The sequence below is a fragment of the Pezoporus occidentalis genome, unplaced genomic scaffold, assembly GCF_034315485.1.
Source record: "Pezoporus occidentalis ecotype Australia unplaced genomic scaffold, CSIRO_AGI_Poc_V1 ctg63, whole genome shotgun sequence".
In the NCBI taxonomy this organism is placed as follows: domain Eukaryota; kingdom Metazoa; phylum Chordata; class Aves; order Psittaciformes; family Psittacidae; genus Pezoporus; species Pezoporus occidentalis.
This window is the reverse complement of record NW_026915977.1, coordinates 3,117,319-3,140,471: the sequence shown is the minus strand read 5'-3', so window position 1 is coordinate 3,140,471 and position 23,153 is coordinate 3,117,319. Positions and strand designations below refer to the sequence as shown.

Below are 23,153 nucleotides of genomic sequence, written 5' to 3'. Positions count from 1 at the left end.
TTGAGATGCTCAGCATGGTCCATGGCATCACACAGCTCACATTCTGGGTAGCACAGTGGAGGCACCAACCAGCCCCTCTAGCCTAAACATGGCTCTTCACTGGGGACTGTTAGACTTTTACTTATTATGGCATGCTCCACTTGCTGCTTTTTGGTTGCACAGGAGAGTCATCAGGAGATGTGCAGAGTTTAAGGTGTGATCCACCCATACAGGCACTGGAGATGCCAGGAGCTGGGCGTCATCCAATTCATCCCCCAGTAGGATGGGTGCCTGCTGCTCCAGCAAAGGGCAGCAGCTATAAATACCTATAGAGGTTAGATATATTTTTAAGATGACTTATAATACTGCAAAATCACTGATGCTGTCATCTGTGTCCCAACAAATCATCTTACCACTTCTGAGGACATGGCAGCATTTGACTTTGTTTGTTCTTCTTATTTAAAGAGGCCTCCGCAGATGGGGGGCTGAGGAGTTTCAAACCACAGAGGACCATGGGGTGACCTTGCTCTTTCCTGGCTTCTGCTCAGATTGCATTAAACAGGAAAAAAGCAGTGGCAAGAGAGCAGCCCACGCCAAGCCTGCCCCCAGTGCAGGTACCATCCCTCTCCCCTGCAGGCATCCAGGCAGTGCAGAGGCTCCTGTCCGGATGTCCTGAGGTGAGATGCTGCACCCCTGTAATCCCACTCCTGCATACTGTCCTGGTGTCCGAGTGCTGGACAGGGCCACACATCCCTGGGGACAGCATTTGGGTCTGCTAAAGTAAACAGGACTATTGCCAAGGTGTAAAGTCCAGCGCACGAGTACACTTGTGCCGGACTCCCTCGCAAAGCCAAGCACAAACCCATGCCTGGCCCCATGGAGCCCACCTCCAATAACTGCCAGAGACCACTGCAGGTTGTGTGTTCTGAGGAACTGCTGCCAATGCAACCGGCTTGTGACAAACCTCATCTCCCCCATCCACAGAAAAGGAGTAATACATATTTTTCATGGTTGCCTGGAGGCTAAACAAATTGCTGCTGGGCTGTAAGTGCTGCAGAAGAAAAGTGCCATAAAAGCACAACGTACTAGTGCCGATAACGTTTTTAGTACTGTTAGAGGATACACTGAACCTCACGTAAAAATACTCATGAGAAAAAACAGGGTCACAATCGTTATTTTTGAGGCAGAATAAAACCACAAACACGCACTGCAGAGGAAGGCATCTTGCCACGCGGTGCTCCTCCTGCGCTCTGCCCTGTGCCCACTGCTGGGAGAGGAGCTAAGCTGTGCACGAGCAACACAGGCATATCAGCAGACACGATAGACAGCAGTGGATGCAGTGAAGAGCTGTATGGATAAGAACCTCTGTCACCAGTCTTTGCCATGACAACTAGGTCAGTCCCTTTTTATTTTAATGAGATTATTGTACCACTGTTATTGGTAAAAAGAATAAACCCAGCTCTGGTCCACACGTCATGCAGTCACTATCCGTACTGGGGCCACCAGTCTGTCTCAAGTGAAAATCCCAAAGTGACCAAACTGCTTTTTTGCCACGGCAGGAAAGCAAACAGAGGCTGACTTCCCCACAGCATTCAGCCTCGAACACCAGGTCACCAAGTCCAGGCTGGACAAGGTCACTCCAACCCAAAAGCCAGGAATGCTCATCCACACAGACGCAGCCAAGTCCTGCTGTTTAGCACACCCAAACCTACAGATAATTGGCAATTATATTCCACAGAGCACTAAAGCAGTCCAGAGGTCCCCAGGGACCCACAGACCGCCTGGAGGCTGCTTCCCCAAAGCTCTGGTGTGATGCCTGCCCTGCCGTGCCATGCCAAGGCAGCGGGGCTGGTAGAGCACAGCCCCCCCACCACAGCTGAGCTGAGGTTTACCTCACCTCCTTTCCCCACAGTAACTCAATGCATAGGGGTCCCTTCTGCCCTGCCCACACCTCAGGGGCCTGTGCCCTTGCCCAGAGGCACCCTGCAGCACTCCTGCATTCATGCACGGGATTTGCATTGGCCAGACAGCATCTTCCAGGTACTCCCTGCTGGTGTCCACGCCAGCCTGTGCAGGAGGAGGTACAGCTGAAGCAGAGACTCCCAAAAGACCACCAGCCATCTCCTATCATTACATCTGTGCCCCACCAGTGCCAGTGTCCAGCTCAGAGCCACCTCGGCCCCTGGCATCAAGAGGAAGTTGCAGTCCTGCTGTTCAGTTTGAAATACAACTGAAAACAGGAGGAAGGCAGAGACAGGATGGCATGCCTGCACTGGCCAGATATTGACATGCCTGTACATGCCTCTTAATTGTTTACAGGGTGTAAATGCTTCACTGTTTCAGTGGGAGATTGGACATTTGCCTCTTGCGTATCTTGTCTCCTGGCTCTCTTGAGGGAAGGAAAGAGCTGGAAAGCATCTGGCACCCACACAGAAAACTTTGCCATTGCTGTATTCCTATGAATACGGTACAGAAATGGGTCTGTCCAAGGTGGAAGATCACTCTGACAAATACTCACATTCTACCAAAGCATAATAACAAAGGAAGATGCCCATGCCCTGTGTGTCACGTCACCACACTGCCACGGCACCAGACAAGTGCTTTCCCAGCAGGCACAGGTCAGATGGCCTGTACACGATGACTTTGTGGCGTTTGCTTTGTGTTGGTTTCTTGAGCAGATGTTCCTTTTGCAGAAAACATTCTCCAAAACCAAGAAAATTCACTTAAATCACAAAAATGCTGCAGTAAACTGAGCAAGAGGAATAAAAGATCACATCTCATACACCCCTCAAGCAGCCAGGTCCATCCAATGCTGCTTGCTTCGTGCTACCATCTGGCTTACAATGCCATCCTATTTTATTATCCACCTGCAAATGTGTTCAAGACTATTAGCACCTCAAAAACGTAGAGGAACACACAATAAGGCAAAACACGCAAAGCTGATGCCCCTCAAGGCACACAGAGCATCTTGCAATATACCGAACACCAAAACCCTCCTCTATGAGCGATGGTGTACGTGGAGGTGTAAGGCTTAGTGGGTTATTACATCAAGATTCCTGTGAATTGTAACGGAGGGAAAGGAGGGTTCTGACAAGCGGTAGAGGCTGCTCAGGACCCCTGTAAACAATAACAGCAGTACAGCATGTTCAGGGATGTTGCTCATGAGTTCCCATGCACCAGCCAGGTGCAGCTGCAGACGATGCTCACTTCTTTGACTGCAGAGCAGCTCAGAGAAAGCAAACGAGGTTTACTAGAAGTAGCAGAAAGCCTCCCACAGAATAGTCGTCTTTCAGTGAATGCCTGTTTGATAAATTTGAAATGTTGCATGGGATGATAAAACAATACGATCTTTTTCCTCTTGTATTTAACTTTGCAATTTTAGCCTACAAGCATAAGTGGCAAGTATCCGTTTCAAACTTAGCCCGTGGAGCAGGTCTGTGGACAGCCACTAGTGAGGATGCCAAGCACAGACAAAAAGCCAGCCAGAATAACAACTGGCAATACAGACACAGCAATCAGGACAGGCATTTTATAAACAGTGACTTAAAAAATATAAACGAAGCTCAGTGCTGAGACAATAGAAAGTAAGTAACACGATCTCCAGAGGTCCCCTCCACCCCTAGCGAATCTGCGATATAAATGACAGAAAAATACAAAGAACTACTGCTCTCTATTACAAATTATTTTTAACTCTGCGAGATGGAACTGCTTTCATCATACCAAAAAAAGATGTTCCCATGTGAGTGAAAAATAAACCCCAAAAAACAACAAAACACCCAACTTTCCAATGTTTCATGAAACTCTGCGATTCCTTCCTGCAATAAATGGCAATGTTTATGGCTTTCCTCCCAGTTCAGGAGCACAGGGCTCTTTTCCCCACCATGTAGAGACACTGACTTCTGATTAGCTCCAATTTTAACCGTGCTTTTCCCTGAACCACCCGTCTGAAATTCGCTCTTGAAGCACTGCAGGCCTTTATCTTCCCTTCGCCTGGGAGATGCTATTCAGAGGCATCACCCTGGCACGGACACAGAGCGAGCTGTTGTCTCCTGCCGAGCGCAGTGTGGCCTTGGAGGGTTCCTGCAGCGGAGGCGAGGGGAGTTGCACATGGCCGGCGGTGGATGGCATCCAGCATTCACTGCCTCGCTACACTGTTTATGCCTTAACTCTAGCCCGGATTGTCCCACACTTTCCTCGGTCTGAAGCGAGGGGTGGGAGGCAGAGACTTCCAGGAATTGCCTGCTCCATGCTGCATGGACACGCCGGCAGCAGCGGCATTCTCCTGAGGCGAGAACCCACAAACCCACCAGCAGCTCCTGGGCTCCTCACCGTGGTACAGCCCCCCATGTATGCCTCATGCCAACCACGATGCTCACAGCATAGTGACAGATGGTCACCAAGCACGGCCATGCTGCCAGGTGCCCACCAGAAACAGCATCATCCTCCTGCTCCACGTGCAGCAACAGCCCCACGGAAGAGCGGTCCTCAGGGAGGGGGTCATCCTGCCCTGGGAGGCTGGTGCCCAGCCCAGCAGTGGTGATCCTGGTCCAGAGGCTGGTGCCCGTCCCTGTGGCGAGGATCCTGCACCAGGGGCTGGAGCCCATTACCCCAGCCTTGCAAAAATGGAATGCATGTGGAAAGGCACAACTGTGCACCAGGTTCAGTTTTCTTCCAGGCGTAGCAATGTACAAAGCCAGAGGATCCTACATGGGCTACAATACGTGCTTTCTCTCTCAGACACAATCAGTACTTTGACATGTAGTGCCCTTCAGCTCTCAAAAAACCAGCATGAAATCACAACCAATTTTTAACCAGCTCTCTTTGACTGGAATGAAGTTCTCATAACAGGAACACCAAGAAGTACCATGAAGCACAGCTATCACCTGTGTAACAAATACCGGTGAATGCTGCAAGCAGCAGGAAAAAACACAAAAGCTGCACACAGAGAAGAATAGATGTCATGGGCAAATCTTTCACAGCTTCCTGGCCTGAAATCCTCAGTAATACAGGCCAGAGCACACAGAATGCCAGTATAACTCATTCACCAATGCTTTTAAAGCTTTTTATGCATTATTTCTCTAATGAAATTGTCTGAATTCTTAGCTAGTATTTTCTATGCCAAGTATCATGTAGAACTTACCCTATTGTTGCAAATGGCACTTAAAAGAAATGGGGAGGGGAGAAGTAATCACTGCTGCTATCAAGCATGAGACTTTGGAACCAGTTTCCATATGGTACAAGAGTTCAAAAATTCAAGACATGGGGAGAAGAGGATGGAGCAAATTCTGTCCTTGAACAGTTTTATAATGAATTGGTGAAAAGGCAAAGAGATGTTTTGTGTTGCACGAGTGGCGTGGCCGGTCCCACACACAACCCCACGGAGCATGTACGCCCTCCATAGCCTATCCTTAACAAAGCAGTGCATCTCCCCTTTCCAATGGAAAAGGGAGAGCTGGAGAGTGGGAGAACCAGCAAGAGAGGGAGGGCAGATTGAAGAGGGAGGGGAAAAAGAAGAGACCATTTTATGATACTTGGTATAAGCTGTGGGCATACAAACAAACCCCAGAACCAAACAGCAATTGCGTGGAAGGAGCAAGCTGGAAAATAAATAACACTGGAAATTGTTATTTTTCCTTCATCCACTGCCACAGATGTAAATCCCAATTTAACGGCAAAGGAAAGGGCGGTGCCAGCCCCTTGGACAGAGCTTTCACCTCCAACATGGCACTCGGCATGCACAGACCAGAGCGAGGACTGAAAGCATCAATACTTTTTTAATGGACATGGGCTCAGCCAGCGTGGTAACACACAGGCTGTGGTCCCGCCAGTGCAGAGGGGTTTTGGGGAGGCTCTGGGCATCTTCAGGACAAAACAGCCAGTCCCCCTGCCTGCGTTCTGCCAGCAGAACACAGGCTCCTGGAGCAGACTCGTGTGTGCCCAGCACCAAACCAAAGAGCCCATCTTTCCGAAGGGCCCCTCCTGCCCTCACACCACTGTGTGGTAGTCTCATTTATCAGTTTGAATGAAAACTAACTCACAGCAAAGGCCGATCTAAATCGGCACTCTCTAAACGCACTTAAAACAAGTCAACTAGGTAAGTGGGGTAGAAAATAAAGCTTTGGCTTGCGTGTCTCAGCTCTTCAGTGAGCAGCTCCTGGCAGCAAGGGAAGGAGCCGCAACAGCTGTGCTCCCAGGGCAGTGTGGGGAAGTGCCCGTCGTGCCACGCTCCCTCATATACATGGGGTTCACTGCACCTGCCCCTGTCCCTGTCCTCCAGGAATACAACTCGAGCAGAGCTTCGACAACCCGGCTACTCCAGTTACCTGGTCTCAGCGTATCACTCGCTTCAAACCTTAACTCCAGCTGTGACTGATAAGCATCTTGACATAGCCTGGGAACCTGCCAAGTCACATTTAAAGGAGTCTTGAGTTATCTAAACCAGATACAGTGCTGGTGCAGGACTGGCATTTTATTCTGTGTTTAAACCAACCTTATCGTGCCTGTTGTTAGGGACAAGAATTGAAAGGAGATGAGGAAGGATTTCATTCTGTACTTTCTCTTCTCCTTTTATCAGGAACCATCAGAAAGCTTTAGCACAACTTTCCCAGCCTCCCAAGGCTTGCCATCTGTGGATCCGTACCAGCATCTGCAGACCACAAGTACCTATTACGAAGCTGGACAAAGGGGTGGGCATTCTTCCTGGCATGGCTCGATTTCCAAAGAAATATTTACTTAACATCACCATTCGCTTGAGCAGAAAGGTTATACAGACAAATGGCTGGTGAGAGGGTCACCCCCTTCCCAAGGGCTCCGAGTCCTGCCTGCAAAGAGCTGAGTGTCCCCAGACCCTCCCAGGGGCTAAGGCCAGCCTGGAGAACAGCCTCCCTTCTTGTCCCATCTGTTAGTGCAGTAACCCACCCTTGACCCTGTTACTGGAATCTTACCTCCTCCTTCAACAGGCAGAAATTGTTACAGGTATTATCTGCAGAGGTATCACAATTACATAGTTGGCCACAACAGGATTATGCAGTCATTATGCCAGGTGATGCATAAACACCTGGCACTCTCCCAGGCGGATTACATCCAAACTGAAGAAAGGAATCTGCAGGTAGGTGTGACCACCAGACACAGGGATACCAAACAGGTAACAGTAGTAACCGCAAATGCCACTTAAATCCCATCTGAAACCATGGACAGCTAGACTTTCCTCATACAATTACCCTCTAAATTCCTGTATTGCCTCTGTTTCCATTGCTTCAGCAATAGCTCCTTCTTTGATTCCACTTTAGCTCAAACCAAACAGGCCCACACCACTTACCTACCACTGTGTTTTGGTCTGAGAAGTCCTTTTGATGCCATTACCTTGGATTTATTCTATCAATGCTGCATTTCACTCTCAAAACAGGTTATTTAGTTACATCCAAGACTGCTGGTAGTAATTATGCAATAACCAGAGCACAAAGATAAACAGATATAAGTCCACAGCATAACAAAAGCTTGGATTAATTTGCTAATTATACATAAGCATTACTCCTTCAATCAGGCACACCATATCAAAAGCTTTAAATTAAATCAGATTGCGTTAATGCCTACTTTGTCTCCTGTGTAAGTCTCATGTACAATGTTTCAGTGGCTCTAAACACTGACAAATCCCTCCCCATCAAAGGGGCAGGGAGCAGTCATGGATCCACGTGGTCCAAGATGCCATCCTACACTGCACCCCACCGTACCCTGTGCCTGGAGACCACCAACCACCCCACGGACAGGCCAGGAGTGCTCCCCCTCAGGGTACCTCGTTCAGCCCTGCTGGATCTGAGGCAGTCCCTGATACTGGACAGGGTTTGTTACATGAGCTGTGAACATCCCACACCGAGGTGGAAGCCAGCACCCAGTTTTCTATGCACGATCCATGAAGCAGCCCGGCCTCCCTCTCTCATGGCTTCAGAGGTAAACGCTTCTACTTGGAACCCTAGAACTGAAACTGGTGGTAGTTTATACAAAGGAAAAATGTAAACAATTCCCCCCAGAATTAAGAAACTGTTCATGCTTTCGTGTCACACATTTGGGGGGTGTTTGTCTCTAAACCAGCCTATCTATACCTAACCTAGACTGACCAGGGCAGAGCTGGGGTTTCAAAGAGCGGCTCACCTTGGAGGGAAGAGATGTGATCCCACTAGCACAAGCCAGGACCATTCAAAAAGGGAAAGAACTTGGAGCAACACACCTTAAAATGCTCCTTATCCTTCAAAGGAGAGTGGGCTGCACCTGCAGCTACTGCTGCCAGCACTGCCATGGCACAGGGATCTGCAGCAAGATCTCATTAGGCTGGTGAAGTTGCAGCGAGCTGCAGAAATGCCCCCACCGCTCCCAAAGAAAACGCTGATATCACATTTTCCCAGGCTGAGAGGGTAAAGCTTTGTATGCAATGCCACACAGGGCAGGATCTGGAATCCAGCACTAGGAGCTAGCGGGGGAGTACAGGTCCAAAACAGAGCAGCCTTCAGCAAGGGAACTTTGCTATAAAGTGGTTTAGCTCCAGTGACCCTTTTTCCTCACAAGCATTGCTGCCTTGGAGGCTGATACAGGACCTGTTGCCATCAGCCTCAGCTGCAGCAGATACTGCTCACTGCACTGGCTCTGTGAGGGGTGTCTATATCTTATCCATGGGAAAATTAAAAGCCATGGCAACTGACAGGCAGCACAGTGTAAACTTAATGGAGTTTTTGCTAGGATGAAATACAAACCTGGCAGCAATGACACTTATATCTTCAACACCACAAAGAAGGGCTCTGCTTTCCTTTCAGCATTTTGAAACTGCATGTTAATATAGGGTATTAGGACTTCGAGTCCCTCATGCCCTGGCAGGAGCTGTTAGTGCTGCAGTTCAAAGGACAAGATACTGGTATTTTGACAGTTTGCTGTGCTAACTCTGACTTCACAACCCCGGCAGAAGCTTGCCAGCAGGAGCACAGACCCTCCACAACCGCTGCGCCAGGGAAACGAGGACAGAGACACAGCATGCTGAACGGAGCCATGAGGAAGAGGAAGATAGAGCACTTCCCATGGGAATGAGGGAGACGTCATTTATCTCTAAGACAAGACTGGGGCAAAATTCACCTGCTGGCCAGGTCCAGCTCATGCGGCTCCCTGCCTGACCACCACACCAGCCCAAACCAGCGTTTGTTAACACAGTGTTACCCTCTGTGCAGGATTTGACTGCACAGGCTTCACGGGCAAACAAACCATGGCCAAGGCTGAGCCTCCTGCTACCAAAAACCTGCATCATCCACTGCCAGCACTGGGGCAGATGAGCTTTTCCAACTTTATTCATCCCCACTCACTCTGTGCTGATTTCAGCGGAGATTTATCCAGACCCCAGCAGAAGACACACATGGCTTCTGCCCTGGTACAACACTCGCAGCCAGACTCACTTTTACCTCTTCTTACTTTTATGGTTTTTTTTTTATGTTTTGTTTTTTTTTGCCAAGCCCTCAACTTCTTCATAAAATCCACAAGTAAATTACTGAGCAGATGATAATTACCACACTCCCCAAATAAAGCTGTGAGCTTTTTAAAGCAGAACAAGCACAGAAGCATGAGCAGCTGTCCTGTGCTTATTTAAAGGGAAAGTCTAATTGCTCATTTTGCTCCTCCCAGAGCTCCTCACAGTGAGCACTTGGACATGGCACTCCACCGATGCAAAACCCAGGTGAGTCCACATCAACCACCTGTGGCCAGGGTCACCCCCCCCATTCCAGCTTCCATCAGCTGTGGCCATTCCCTGGTGCAGTAATGCAGTTTGCCACGATGAGAGGTGCCAAGGCAGCATGCCCACTGGTTTATGGTGTATACCTATTTCACAGGGAGTCTCTTTCTTTGAGGTTAATCCACCAGAAAAAAAAAAAAAAAGCTTTTCAAAGCTTTTCACTGAATCCTTCTCAAACAAATCTTTCATCCTCTGCTGTATCTCTAAATACTTTTCTATCTCTATGTTAAAAAGCATTTCCTATCTGTATTTAGACCAAAGCTTCAAAGCCCAGCCAGTATTTCTCTGCCTATACACCAGCAGTTTCAGGTCGGCTCATTCCCCACGCGTCCGGCTCACAGCCGAGGGAAGCGCAGGGGGAATTTTAACTCGATCTCAACCATCGGTCCGTGCTTCAAGCGCAGCACCCCTGTTCCCTGCATACTTACCGCAGCCGAGGGAAGGGGGGTAACAGAGGTGTAATGAAACGGGATAAATGCAATCAGCCGTAAGAGGACGGCGGGGAATTCCGAGAGTTCAGCGCGGTATTTCTGGCATAATTCTAGCTAGTAAGGCACAAGAGGCAGCGTCTCGGTTACGGCTCGGGAAGCCTCCGACAGAGGAAATGCGAAGCCAGCTGGGGCAGCAGGGGCAGAGGTGCTCGGATCCGCCGCAAAGCAGCTGCGGGACGGGGCGCGGGGTGTCGGTGCCATGCGGGTACAGGATACTGATGGATACGGTGCAGGGTACGCGGTGACGGCGGGAGGAGGGACAGGGGATGCGGAGTACGGGGTGCCAGCGGGACGGAGGTACTCACCGGACATCGCCGTAGGCGCCGGCGTAGCCCTCGGCCCAGGGTTCCAGCTCGCTCTTGATGCAGGCGGCCGGGACGGCGAAAGGCGCCCGGCCCGCCGGGTACCAGGTGTCGGCGGGGAAGCCGGCGGTGTCTGCGGCCAGCCCGCGGCCGCAACCGAGGGGCCCGGCGGGCGGCTCGGCGCAGGGCCCGTACAGCGGCCCCTCCTCGGTGAGAAAGGCGGGCCAGGGCGGCGCGGGGCCCGGAGGGGCCATTTCGGTGCCGTAGCGGCACACGTTGCCCCAGCTGCCGCCCGCCGCCGGCCCCGGCGGGCTCTCCAGCTTGACGCGGGCGTGCGGCGGCAGGCGGAGGACGGGGGCCGGCCGCGCTGCGGGCTCCGGCGAGCCGTGGCAGAGCTCCGGCCCGGCGGGGACATCGACGGCCAGGGCAGCCCCGGCGCCCGCGAAGGCGGCCGGAGCGGGCGGTGCCTGCGGCGGGTCCCCACCGGCAGGGCGAGGAGTACGGGGCGGCCCGGCGGGCAGCGCGAACATGCAGTCCTCACGGGTCAGCGGCTCGGTCGGTGCCTCTAGGGCCAGGCCCATGGAGGCAGACACGGCCCTGCAGAGCTGCCTGGCGCTGTCGCCCAGCGGGTCCTCCTTGGGCGCCGGCTCGGCTTCGGGCGCCGCCGGCAGCGGCATCGCGCCCGTCTCGCCCAGCAGCTCCCTCATCTCGCCGGAGCAGGGAAAAGGCGAGCCCACGGCAGGGCCGGCTGCCGGCACCGCTTTCCCGGCGTCGCGGGGCTCCTGGGGCGGCAGGCAGGAGGGCGAGTAAGGCGGCCGGGGGCTCGGCGGCCGGGGCTGCTGGCCGGCGCCGGGCTCCTCCCGCGGCGCCTGGAAAGCCTCGCATACGCTCTGGAAAAAGCTCTGGAAAGCGCCGCGGAAGGTCCTGCCGCCCGCCCGCGGGTAGACGCGGCCAACCCCCAGCTGGACCTCCATGCCCGCTCAGAGTGGGGCAGCGAAGGCGGCAGCGAAAACAGCAGCGGCAGGCAAGGCGAAGCCGGAGAGCCCCGGCAGCAGCTCCCCGGCCGCCCGCCCGCCGTACCGGTTAGCAGCGGCGCGGCCCCGCGGCGTCCATCCCCGCCGCAGCACTGGACAGGGTGCTCGGGGCGCGGAACAGGCAGCGAAAGTTAGAACCGACAGAGCGGGCAGGTGCCTGCGGAGGGAGGCGGAGCGGCGGGGGGGGGGCGCCCCGCGCAGCCGGGGCAGTCCGGGAACTCCCCGGTGTCCCGGCAGGGGCGAAGCGCGCTCGCCCTTCCCGCGGCGTGGCTCGGAGCGGAGTCCCGCGGGGCTGCCCTGGAGCAGCGCGGACCCGCAGCGCCGCCGCCGGCGCCCGCTGCAATTTCTCGGCTCAGCGCCTTCAGCGGTGCTGGCCCCCGCGGGAGGAGCGGAGCGGGACGGGACGAGCTGCGCAAGGCGGCTGGGCGCGGCTGCAGCGGGCCCTGGTGCCCGTTCCCCGGTAGGCGGCCCCGGCTCCGGGGGCTCCGCTCCCTTCGCGGCTCCGCCTGCCCCGGGTGATGCGCTGCGCGGGATTAGCAGGAAAACGCTCGTTTTCGCTGTGCGCTGCGACGCTGGGAGCTCAGCAGCTCCCTCCGCCCGAGCCCTGCTGGGGGCTCCACCGGCCCCTTTGCCTCCTGGGCACGGAGGTTGCGTCCCTCTCCCCGTCCGACGGCAGCCATCCCCGTCGAGACCCAGCAGACCGGTGTACCACCACCCTGCTCACGCACCAGGCTGACGATGACCTCGCCAGCAGACATAATTAGCGTAGGACCTACCACAAACAAGGCTTGAGCTCCCCTTGCTGGTCCTGTAATTAACAGTCCTCAAGCAACTACTGGTAGGCGCCATTCCCAGACAACCTGGTAATGGAATCAGTCATTTGAGGTAGCTTAAAATAAGCCCATTAATTTCAATCCCTTTGGAGATAAAGGGAAAGTAATAACGTGTTGTAAATGGAGAAGTGGAGCCAGTCGGGAAAATGAAGAATCCTGTACGGTCCTTTAAAAGTATTTTTACAGGCTGTAGAAGATAAAAATAAAAATCCCAAGTACAGCCAAGTACAATCTGTCAGCGTGCTCTGAGCTGCCTGAGCTGCTGGAGCCCCGTATCTATCAGCAGCGGGCTGGAGAAGGCAATTTATGGAGAAACCCTGTGGGCTTTCAGTCTGTATGAAGCTCCAAGCTGGTTTTTAATGACACGTAATATAGAACCTAAAGTGATGGAGCAGCATGGCTAAAAGCTGAAAAGGCAAAACCAGAGGGATGCACAGTAACATGTGCAGGGTGACTGTGTAAACTGTCATAGGTCTCAGCGTTCCCACCTGCGTTGCCACAGAAGAGCCTGACTGCAGCTCGGGGTGAGCTCCCTCACGGCATGTGGCCCCAGCCCTGGGGTGACAGAGTAGAATCACAGAGTGAATCAGAAGCATTGAACCAGTAGCTGCAGCTCTGGGTGAGAGGGGATGGAATATGGCAGGAGAGGTGTTTCAGAGGGATGCAAAGACACCCATGAAGATGAGGAGGACATTTGTGTGGCCAGCTAATAACCACATTACAAATTGTTCCTCACCTACCCACATGGGGAAAAGCCTGCATGTAGGAAGCCTTTTCATGGGGTAGGCTTGTTAGAAGTGACTGCTACAGAGGCAAGGTCATGTGCATCGCTTTTCAAAGAGCTGATATAAAGCCTAAACTGGATTTTATGAAAAATTAGTACCATTAGCTCAAAGAATGTCTATTTCTTGGACACCAATAAGTGTCCAGGCTCACTTTTCTCACCAGCTACACAGTACCAACAATGCTCCAGCATTACCACAAAGCTGCTCAGCTCTTCAGAAATGAGGGCAAAGCCCTTGAGGCACAAACCCAAGATTCACAGGTGGATCTGATCATGCGATCCCCCATAAATGATGCAATTTCCCCCCTCCCCATTCCACAAAATTAGCTGTTGCCACATATCCATGCTGGTACCTGCCAAGTTGATGCAGATCCCAGCGTCTTTGCTCATTCAGTCATCAATAATTGTCAGGACCCTGGAGTAAAACACATGGACTCTGGAAAACATCAAGGGGAGGATTCTCATGATTGGAGTAAAGAAATGCATTGAGAAAAAGCCGAGGTCAGGAAGTGCAGTGTAATATCCCTTAAGAAAGAGATGCTTTGTTTTTTAAACAAGGCAGGGTGATGCACACCTGTGATTCTCACAAGCTGCATCAGAGCACTGTTTGGCACCACCACTTCCACCCAGGAGGAGATGTCCTCCATTCCTTCATATGTGGTGCAAACCCTGTGAGTGGTGCAGACCCCAGTGCAAGCTGGACTCTGTGTTCAAGTTCTGCCTCGGACTGGGTGTATGTGCACCTGCGGGTGTTTTCCCTATTTCTCAGGTTGGAATCTGGCCTGCTCTCTCCTGTCCTTGCAATATCTGCCCTGTGAAGATTTTCCCCCAGTCTGCAGTTTGCGGCCAGACTTTGGGAGATTCTAATCATGACAGACAGCCTGAAGAGGCTAATTCCTTTCCCTTTCCTTTTCCTTTTACCTTTTAGTTTCTTTTTTCACTTTCCCTTTTCATTTTCCTTCCTCTTGCAAGCATTTTGTTTCCTGGTATTCCCATGTTTCTTCTTAAAATTATGAAATGTCAGTGTTTTAAGGGTGCATATGTTTGTGGCTGCACATGCTATTTTTTAAAGGCTTTATGTATTTGAATCTTTATACTTGGTTGATAACGAAAAATCAGCACTGCCAATGCACAGAGGTGTTTTACTTGCAGTTACTGTCTTACCAATATTAAAGTGTAACTTTCTGTAGCGTTTCAAAGGTTTTTTTACTAGTTTCATGAAATCTGAGTCAAATCCTTACCATAAAATCACTTCCTACAGCTTAGAAGCCAACCGGAGTCTCAGCTTACATCTTAAATTTCACACACTGGATTCCAACATGGCAAAACAGGCGTCTTTTATAGAAAGACCAGGCAAAACTCACGCAAATGTGTATTTTTTTCTGCATGCAGACGAAGCTCTAGCTTTGATTATTGAACTAGTGAAGACTGGGCAGCAGCACACACCTACGTGTGTTCCAGAAAAGCTCCTTGCTCTTGTGCAAGGCCTTGCTTTTCTGCAGCTCAAAGCTGCAGGACGTGTTACAGGTTGTTTGCTTGGACCTGCTGTGTGGCTGTTGGTGGAGATATTCATGTGTCTGATTCCGTTTTATTACTAAAGTGTTAAGGAGGGCTGAAAGCATTTTGTTTCACTTTACTGTCTCACAAATCTGTAAGTGTTCTAACACTCCAGTGGTATTTGATTTTATTTATTACATCTAAGTGTAAGAATTATAGCACATGGTTTTCTGTTATGTAAAATATCGTTAAAGCCAAGAATTGGGGTGGACATCCAGTCTAAAGCACTGCAGTTTTGGTCAGATGAAGGTGTTTGCAGCAACATATGGACAAGATGACTGTTCTGGTTGTGTGTCACCCAGTTGGTGGCACCAGCTCTGCCTTGGCACAGGAGCTGCCAGCATGGGGCCCTGCACCATACCCAGCCCTTGGTTTTCCAGCTGAGTAATGCACTGTTTAGGTAAAAAATTAGCCATGAGCAAAACCAGATATTTTTTCACAGATACATGTGACTTTTACCATAAAATAACAGCTCTAAAATCCAGCTTATCTGAACAGTTGGGAGCACGTGTCCTTCCGGCTTAACCACAGCTTTTAGCTTGGAGAGAAGGGGGAAGGAGGGGATGATGTGGTGGGAGGACGGTGTTGCCAAACCATGTACCTCTGTGACCTGGAGCTGGCAGCTCTGGTGTGTGTGCCAGGGGAGTGGGCAGTGCGAGGCCATGTGCCATCAGGATGCCATGGGCCCTGCTGATGGCAGCTTCTGCTGGGCTCTTCTCCTGCATCCTGGCATCACTGGGATTCATCCGCTGCTTCCTTTGCTGTGCGGGCAGGAGGAAGCAGAGCTGTTAGCTGGGTTTGTTACCCTCTGTATGTGAGCGGCAGAGCGACACGGCAGTACCTGGTGTTCAGGGAGACGTGAGTCTGTGCAGTGGGGTAAGGGAGCAAAGAGCCAGAGATAAAGGAGGTGTTTCCAGAATAAAACGTGTGAAGTGCACAGAGTGATTTTAAGAGAAGCATCACCTTTTGCTTTATATATAAGTAGTTTACTGATGTAAGCTAAATGCATATAGGTTTGTTTTTTTTTAATGAGACCCTAGATTCATAGATTAAAGTCTAAACTTAATATAGTTTATTAAAAAGTAAGTTAAATATGAAAAAATCATCTTATTCCCTCTATTTGCTCCCAGTATTATAAAGAAATTTTGTCACATGCCTGGTGGAAGTCTACTTGAGCATCTAAGACTGAAATTCATTGACAAGTTAAATCATTTCTAAGTGCCTTTCCAAGGGTCAGAGGGAGTTTTTCTTTTTAGTTGGTTTGAGCAGTTCAGTTCAGTTAAATCCTACGACAAGTGCTGGGACAGGCAGGAGCCCTTCTGCTTCTGTCCTGAGGCCAAAACAGGCTGTGACTGGATGACCTCTACCACCCCTAAAATGACATCTTCACCCCTAAAATCAGGAAGGAGACACGGACCACACGCAATTGATGCAATGCTTTACATATGGACAGCGCTTTATCTAATAAAGTTGTTTTTCACGTTTAAATAATAAAGCTGTAACATACTCAGAATTTAATACCATTTTCTTTAAAAACAATCTTCAAATTCTGCATGTCTGTTTTCACTGATTTTAAATGCAGCTTGATACAGCACACAAATAAAATGACTAATTGCACTGTAATTGGCCCACACAACGAAGCCAATGGTGCTGTTGAAATGTGGGCAACTGTCTGGTCGAGGAGGATTACTGGGCACTGGTTCAAGACTATGACTACTTAAGAACATAAATCTGCAGTTCTACAGGGGAAACCTGGCCATGCCAAGTTAGGAGGGGTCTGAAGAAGAGCTAGCAAATAACTGATCTTTCCCAGCACCTGCGCTCCCCATCCTAGCAGTTCAAAACCCAAGATTCAACTCTCTGCAACTTCTGCTCCATGCAGTTGGAAGCACTCCAGTTTGAGCAGTGTGCTGGGTGCAGATTTGAAGGATGGGTAAGAATCTCCAGCCAAAAGCAATGGAGAAAATAACAGGGAAATAGGTACCATACCATGTGCCTCCCCTACACTCGGCCATGTACTCTAGGGCTGTCAGCTCTCCTTTCCAGCAAGCAAGTTCATTCCCATGGCCACAGTTCAGTGATTTGCCTCTCACTGAAACTGGCAGCTACAGCTATTGGAAAAGCATAAAAAAAAAAATAATAAAAAGAATAAATTCAAATGAACATGGTAGTTTTATTAAAATTTACAACTTATTAATACTGTAAAACACTGAGCTGCCAGGAAGCATTTCAAATTAGTGACAGCCCACTGATTTGCTGAGATATCACCCCGGGAGGAAACGGATGGGAATTCATTCTTTCACAGAACCACCTTTGCTGTCACCTCCATGCCTCCTGGATATGTTGGGTATCTCCCTTTGCTGTCACTCTTTGAGTGAGCAGGTAGGCAGGCAGTGAAGTACAGGGTGGCTCTACCATGGGAGCAGCCAAGAGGGCCAGAACGTGGAGCTCACACCCAGCCAGGGCAGGGCTGCTGTGTACAAGGGCAGCCCACACTGGGGACCTGTAGGATGCTGGGTTCCACTGTCAGCATTCAGCAGAGGTGGTGGAGGGATCAGCACCAAGCTCTGTGTGCAGGGTGGCTGCTCCCGCACCTCACCTCATTCTCCCCCTTCAGGGTGTATTCTCAGCAGGACGCAGGGATTTTTCACGTTTCAGGTAACCTCTGAGTTACCTCGGGGAGACATGCACTGCAGTTACAAAAGCAAACTATTCTGGGTGTGTTTCTAAGATGAGAGGGAAAAATCAGTGGAAATACAGTGGTTAATCCTAGTTCAGGGAAGGTTCAGATCCGCAGCCCGTAGGAACTTCATCTCTTTGATCAGATAGGTAATTATCAGACATCTCTGCTTTTTGCATTCCTGCAGTTCCCCTGTTTGTGAGCGCTAAAATGCTTTACAGCCCTTTGCAAACAGAACCTTGGTGCAGATCGGGAAGAGGGAGGTGGTGGTGCTGCTAATGGTCCCAGTTTTCCGTGCAGGGGGATGCAAGGTGGCTGTGTAGCAGCGTGACCTGTGGCCATCAGATGTGAGCCAGGGGCTGGCAACAGCACTCGCAATTATTTTATCTTTCTTGTGCTCTGACTCCAAGCTTTTGCCACAGATGGCTTCTGGCACAGAAGTCATAGTTAGAGGAGTTATTATCTATCTGGATATTTCATATTTCTTCTTCTTGTCAGCCCCAGAGGCGGCTTGCTCGATAAACATAGCAGGATTCTTCCAACTGTCAGGACTGCCAAGTCAAATAAAGATAAAAAAATTCCATCTTGTCTCCCATATTCCCCCACTCTCCCTGAGTGAACGAATGCAGAGCTCAAAAGCCCACCTTTCACTAGCTGTGTTGGCCTCTGCTTTCCAGAAGGCAAAGGAGAAACCTGGGTTGCAAGCAGAGGAGGCAAACAAAATATTCTGAGAGAACAGCATGGAAAAGAGCTTGTTCCCTAGCCCTCCTTTGCTTTAGGCTTGTGCAGTGTTTTGAAGATGGCCTATTCTCAACTTGAATTTGATAGTTTTGAATTTTATTTTCCCACTCTCTCTCCAACATGTACTGAGGTAACTTGTACCTGTTTGTAAATACCTTTTTAAAGGGTGAATTTGAAAGTCCCTTACAGATATTTATAAGGGACTTTCACCATAGGTTTCCGTTTGATCTATGGATATCACTGAGAGTTTTGTTCGGGTAAAGTCAATTTAAATGCATGAGGAGGAAAACAGTAAAGTATGTTGGATTTGGTTCTCTGTTAGTGAACAGGCACTTTGCCTGACTTCATCTTGAGCAGCATGAGATCTGATTAGGGCAGGGGAGATGCTAAATGACCTGATGCAGCAAATACTTCAGTATGCTTTCGTCTTTAAATATATAAATAGTCTCACTGAAATCTCTCACTAAAATCATGTCATTAGCATTACATGTGCGTAATACTAAGTATTCACTTAAACACTTTGATGTATCAGCAACAAAATGATTATTTATGAAATGCTGTCAGACACATCAGACACCAAGAAAATACTTTTTCTACTAAAATCCTTTGGCTCAGAATATCCTACATGACTGCTCAGAATTGCAGCAAATAACATCCTTCAGATAGACAGGGGGCATTCCATTGAAAGTTTCTCTCTAGACTCAAGATTAGATCTGTTCTTTTGGGTTGTTTTTTCCTGAAAGATATCATCACCAGGTGATCATTAAGAGCACAAATCTACAGCCATTGAGAGCTCAAATGTTATCACAGTCCTGTGGGAGCTTGCCAGGAGCAGTATCAATCATTTTTTGCCATTAATCTCTAGTAGAGTAAGGTCAATGGCATACAGCTCAACCGTTTTGCTTCCATTCATTTGAGGAAAGTCGCAGGCATAATCCATTAGCCAGTTGCTTACAGTATTGTCTTTTGCGCAGCTCCAGCTATGAGGTTATTAACCCCTTTATGATATAGCTGTGGAAGACCTTCCTTATTCATGTCCCACAAATGTTGAAGTAATGAAGTCGTTTCCAACCACAGTAGCAGTATTGAAAATGAAGAATCGTTCTTTATTTAAAAAATGGCAAATACTCAAAAACGATCTAGAGCACCACCAGCACTCTGATCTGTGCCTGGGGCAGAGGCAGTGTGATTAGCCAAAGGTGCTTCCAGCCTTGGTGCTAGAGTTTCTCTGTGTGTGTATATGAACTTGTTACTGTGCTCACCTAATTACAGCAGGGAAGCGAGGATTCATGAAGAACATGTCATCTGGGGAAAAGAAACATGCAAGTGAGATATCTTATTTGTACCTCTCCTGGATGCTGTGGCTGAGGAGCCATGATTTGAGTGGTGATGGGTTCTTAAGCTCCAGGGAGCTGGTAGAGCAGGCACCCCAGAGACCTCCTGCCAGTCAGTACCTACAGATGGGAATGAGACATGTCTGCAAGAAACCAGGGTTTGTTATTTCCACCCACGGCTCTTCTCATTATTTGAGTGAGTCTGTTATTCTTAGCTTGACTAATGCTACACAGAAGTAGCACATTTCTTGATGTTTTAAATATTTTGGCCAATTGTATCAATCCTGGTCTGCTAACTTTGCCTTTTCTTGTCAAATAGACGTGTGAGTTCATGTGGGAGGGTTAAGAGGCTTTAAACCCTGTCATTTTTTGCAGATGCATGCAAAAAAAATGTTTTCACTTTCATCTATTTTAATTCTGAATGGTCAGAATGTCTTGCACTTCTTGCTGCTCAGTGTGTTGCATCTGTCTGATTTAGGACCATAGGTTACTTAACATTCCCCTGTACCTCTCCTTGATGTCCAATGCTGTCACTGCTTTTACCCCAGAAGGCCCAAACCTTACATGTTCCTGGGAGAGGAATTGGCTATCTCCTTGCCACTGCCTTCAGGGAGTTTTGATCAAGCTTATAACACAGATTAGTGAGAGGATCCTGCCCTGTTCATGTCACACTGCGTGCCTTGTCCCAGTGATGGGGAATTGATTAAGCATCATTACCTCTCAACAAGAAAGCACTTGGGAGAAGATGAGTTTGATTGATTCCTGGCATGTATCACGATCCACCAGCCAATGTCTTCCCAGGAGCAGCAGTAGACCGGTAGTATCCTTGCACAGAGAGCAGCAGACCCACAAAATGGCTTTCAGATGCCTTTGTTCACATGTTTTGACACAAATCTCACTTTTTTAAGGACTAAGCAGGTTTCTTAGGTAATATTTATGGAAGTTATGATCACCTAAAATGTTATTCTTCTCTTTGGCCAAATTCATCCGTGTCACCTCCAAAGAATCACTAACAGATTTTTTTTCTCCTACGAATTGTAGATAGGTTTTCAGAACAGCCTGTTCATGCACGTTAATGAAATGACTGAAGTGCTAGGTCCATTTGATCAAAGGCAATCACTGCAGTGCTGAGAACTTTAAGAAACTTCATCCCTAACGAAACCCACATTTGTACCACTAATCATGTCTTACACAATTGCATTTTCACAGACTTTGAAGATCCTCAGGAGCTGCTGAGGTAAGTAATACATATGGTTGTGACTCCTAAGTTCCTATATGAAGTCTGGTCCAAGGCAGCAATGCTGACAGATTAATATTCCCAGTGTACAGACAGGAGAAGCCTGGGATAAGGCCACTTCCATTACTGGACAGGGATGACCACCTAAGGTGTGATTCCAAAGGTTAATGGAGATTCATTGGCTCCACTGAAGTCCATGGGTGCTTTGCTGCAGCCTTCAGCAGACCAAAGTTCCATCCAAGCTTAAACACATAGCTGATGTTAAGTTGCTGCTTCTTGCTTGAATACTCTGAGGATCTCAAGGAAGCATCAGAACATTTCCCTTTATCCGAAGTTTCTAATGTTACTGGTCTTTGCCCCATCCTAGCAGGTGCAGCCCTTCCTCGGGATGTCCCAGAGGTCATTTGTAAGTTCTTATTTCCATCACTGCTATTTAAAGACCCTTCAACATATCTAAAGAATATCACAAAGATGTGCCATGGCCCAGCTGAGAGTGTGATTGAAGGGATTAGGTTGTGTTGATTGTAGCATGAGCCGAGTGGAAACTGCCCACTGGAAACTTCAGTAAAACAATGTCTGTGTCATTTTCTTACAGTACAGGTCACAAAAACTCTGATGCAAAGTCCTAGAGGTGTAAGACTTCGCACAATTTACTTTGTAAACATATTTTCACTGTTAATTAGACACTGAGGAGTCCATTCTTTCATCAGGTAAATATATTGTATGACTGAAGAAGTAGTTTAATGTGACCTAGATCTAAACCTTGAGGCAGTGGGGCACACTCACTCCTTCACTAACGTATTTTGCTTTCCCTGAATCTCTGAACAGCAGTGCACACAGACTGGGGCACTGGAAGCCAAACCTGGCTCAGGACAGAGCTGATCACTGCTGCAGGCTGCTGGAACACTTCTAAGGAGGAGCAGCAATGGAGGGTAGCTATACAGATCCACTACACAGAGCTTGCTGATTACACAACATAAGCCAGCAAGAAACTGTGAATCTCCCAAATGCTGTGTCAGTGTATTTAAGCTGCATATAAAAACTGCTTTTCCCAGTTTTTGCCCTTCAGTCCCCTTATCCATCCTTCTTGCTAAAAGAACCTTTGTCCAAGCAATCTGTGATCTAGACATCAATAAGCAAGTGACCACATCTGCACTTTAGTCCAAGTACACTGCATTGAGATAACCTGCATCACTCTTGTTCCAGTTTTAAAATATTCCTCTTGAATCTTGAGTTCCTTCTACAGTCTCCCCACCCACAGTCTTTTCTGAGCTCCTTGCCTCCATTTGCTTAGCACTGAGCTCTTCGTGCCAAGCACTGCATGGGTGGCATGAAGAGCACCTTTGTCGTTTACCAAGCAAGGCAGGCTTCTGGAGTGGATAGTTTCTGCCCCTTCTGTTCTCTATAGGCGGCTTCTTTGCTGACTAATACAACCCCGCAGCAGCTGCAAGGTGCTGAAAATGCCAAGCACCCGCATCTGTATTCCATACTGCAGACCATGCAATGGCTTGGAAGAACAGACAAGGTGGATCAGACATGTTTTGGGGCTTGCCCCTGCTCAGGGGAATCCAGGCCTGGCTGGTGTGTATGGCTGTTGTGCACTTTCCAAGGAACTGCCCTGACTCTGGAACAAGGAAAAAGCATTCTGGTGTGATAAATTAAAAGGAAAACTAGAACAGTGCATTCCCAAGGGAGAAAATAGAGGTGAAAAGTATTTGGCAAGGGAAACCTCACTTAGATGAACCGCAAAAGCAAGCCATAAATAGTAGCATGGTTGTAATACACAGATGTGAAGAGATGTCTCCCCTCACCCTGTCTCCTGCCTTTCTGTGGGGTTTTTTTTGGTTTTTTTTTTTTTTCAGTTACTTAAGCACAATGATGGGAAAAAAGCCAGCTCATCTGTAGGAGAGCTATTCACACACAGCACTGACACATCTGGGCAACAGCTGTCAGCTGTTTGTCACCCACACTGCCTGTTCTGAAATGACATCCCACTGAGGGGACATAATAGCGGAGCCCACTAATCCAAACCCAGTTTGTTCCTGTGGGAAGTTAAAATTACGGTGGTTGTTAATTAGGCCCACTTGAGATGATGAGTTTGTGGTGGAGTATCTGTTCACCAGAAGCAGCACTGACGGTCATCTGCCTCCACTGACCAGGGCTGGGTGGTCAGCGTTCTAGCAGATACCTCAGGTCTCATCAGAGGTAACAACCTCCTTCAAGTTCCTATTGGTTTCAGGCCTCAAGTTTTTAAGTTTTCTCTAGCATAAGGCATACCAGAATGCAGCAAGGGTCATGTGCTTCTCATGGATTGAGGTTCCACACCTTAAAGGTTATAACTGAATTCTTCTTGTGCTGCACAGCCAAGCTGTGCAATCTACGACACAGTTATCCAGAGTGAGCACTGCACAGAAA

At 49.0% G+C, this 23,153-nt stretch overlaps 2 protein-coding genes across 2 annotated transcripts in view; one reads left to right on the top strand and one right to left on the bottom strand.

Moving 5' to 3' along the window:
* Window positions 1-11,746, bottom strand: part of AR (androgen receptor) — a 52,890-nt gene extending 41,144 nt beyond the window's left edge. Inside the window, exon 1 of the mRNA XM_062640039.1 lies at window positions 10,542-11,746. Within this exon, the coding sequence (XP_062496023.1) occupies window positions 10,542-11,512 (971 nt within the window). The 5' untranslated portion in view covers window positions 11,513-11,746. The remainder of the gene's footprint in view (window positions 1-10,541) is intronic.
* OPHN1 (oligophrenin 1) overlaps window positions 1-23,153 on the top strand; it is a 159,193-nt gene that overhangs the window by 112,016 nt on the left and 24,024 nt on the right. The gene's annotated exons all lie outside the window — the stretch shown is intronic.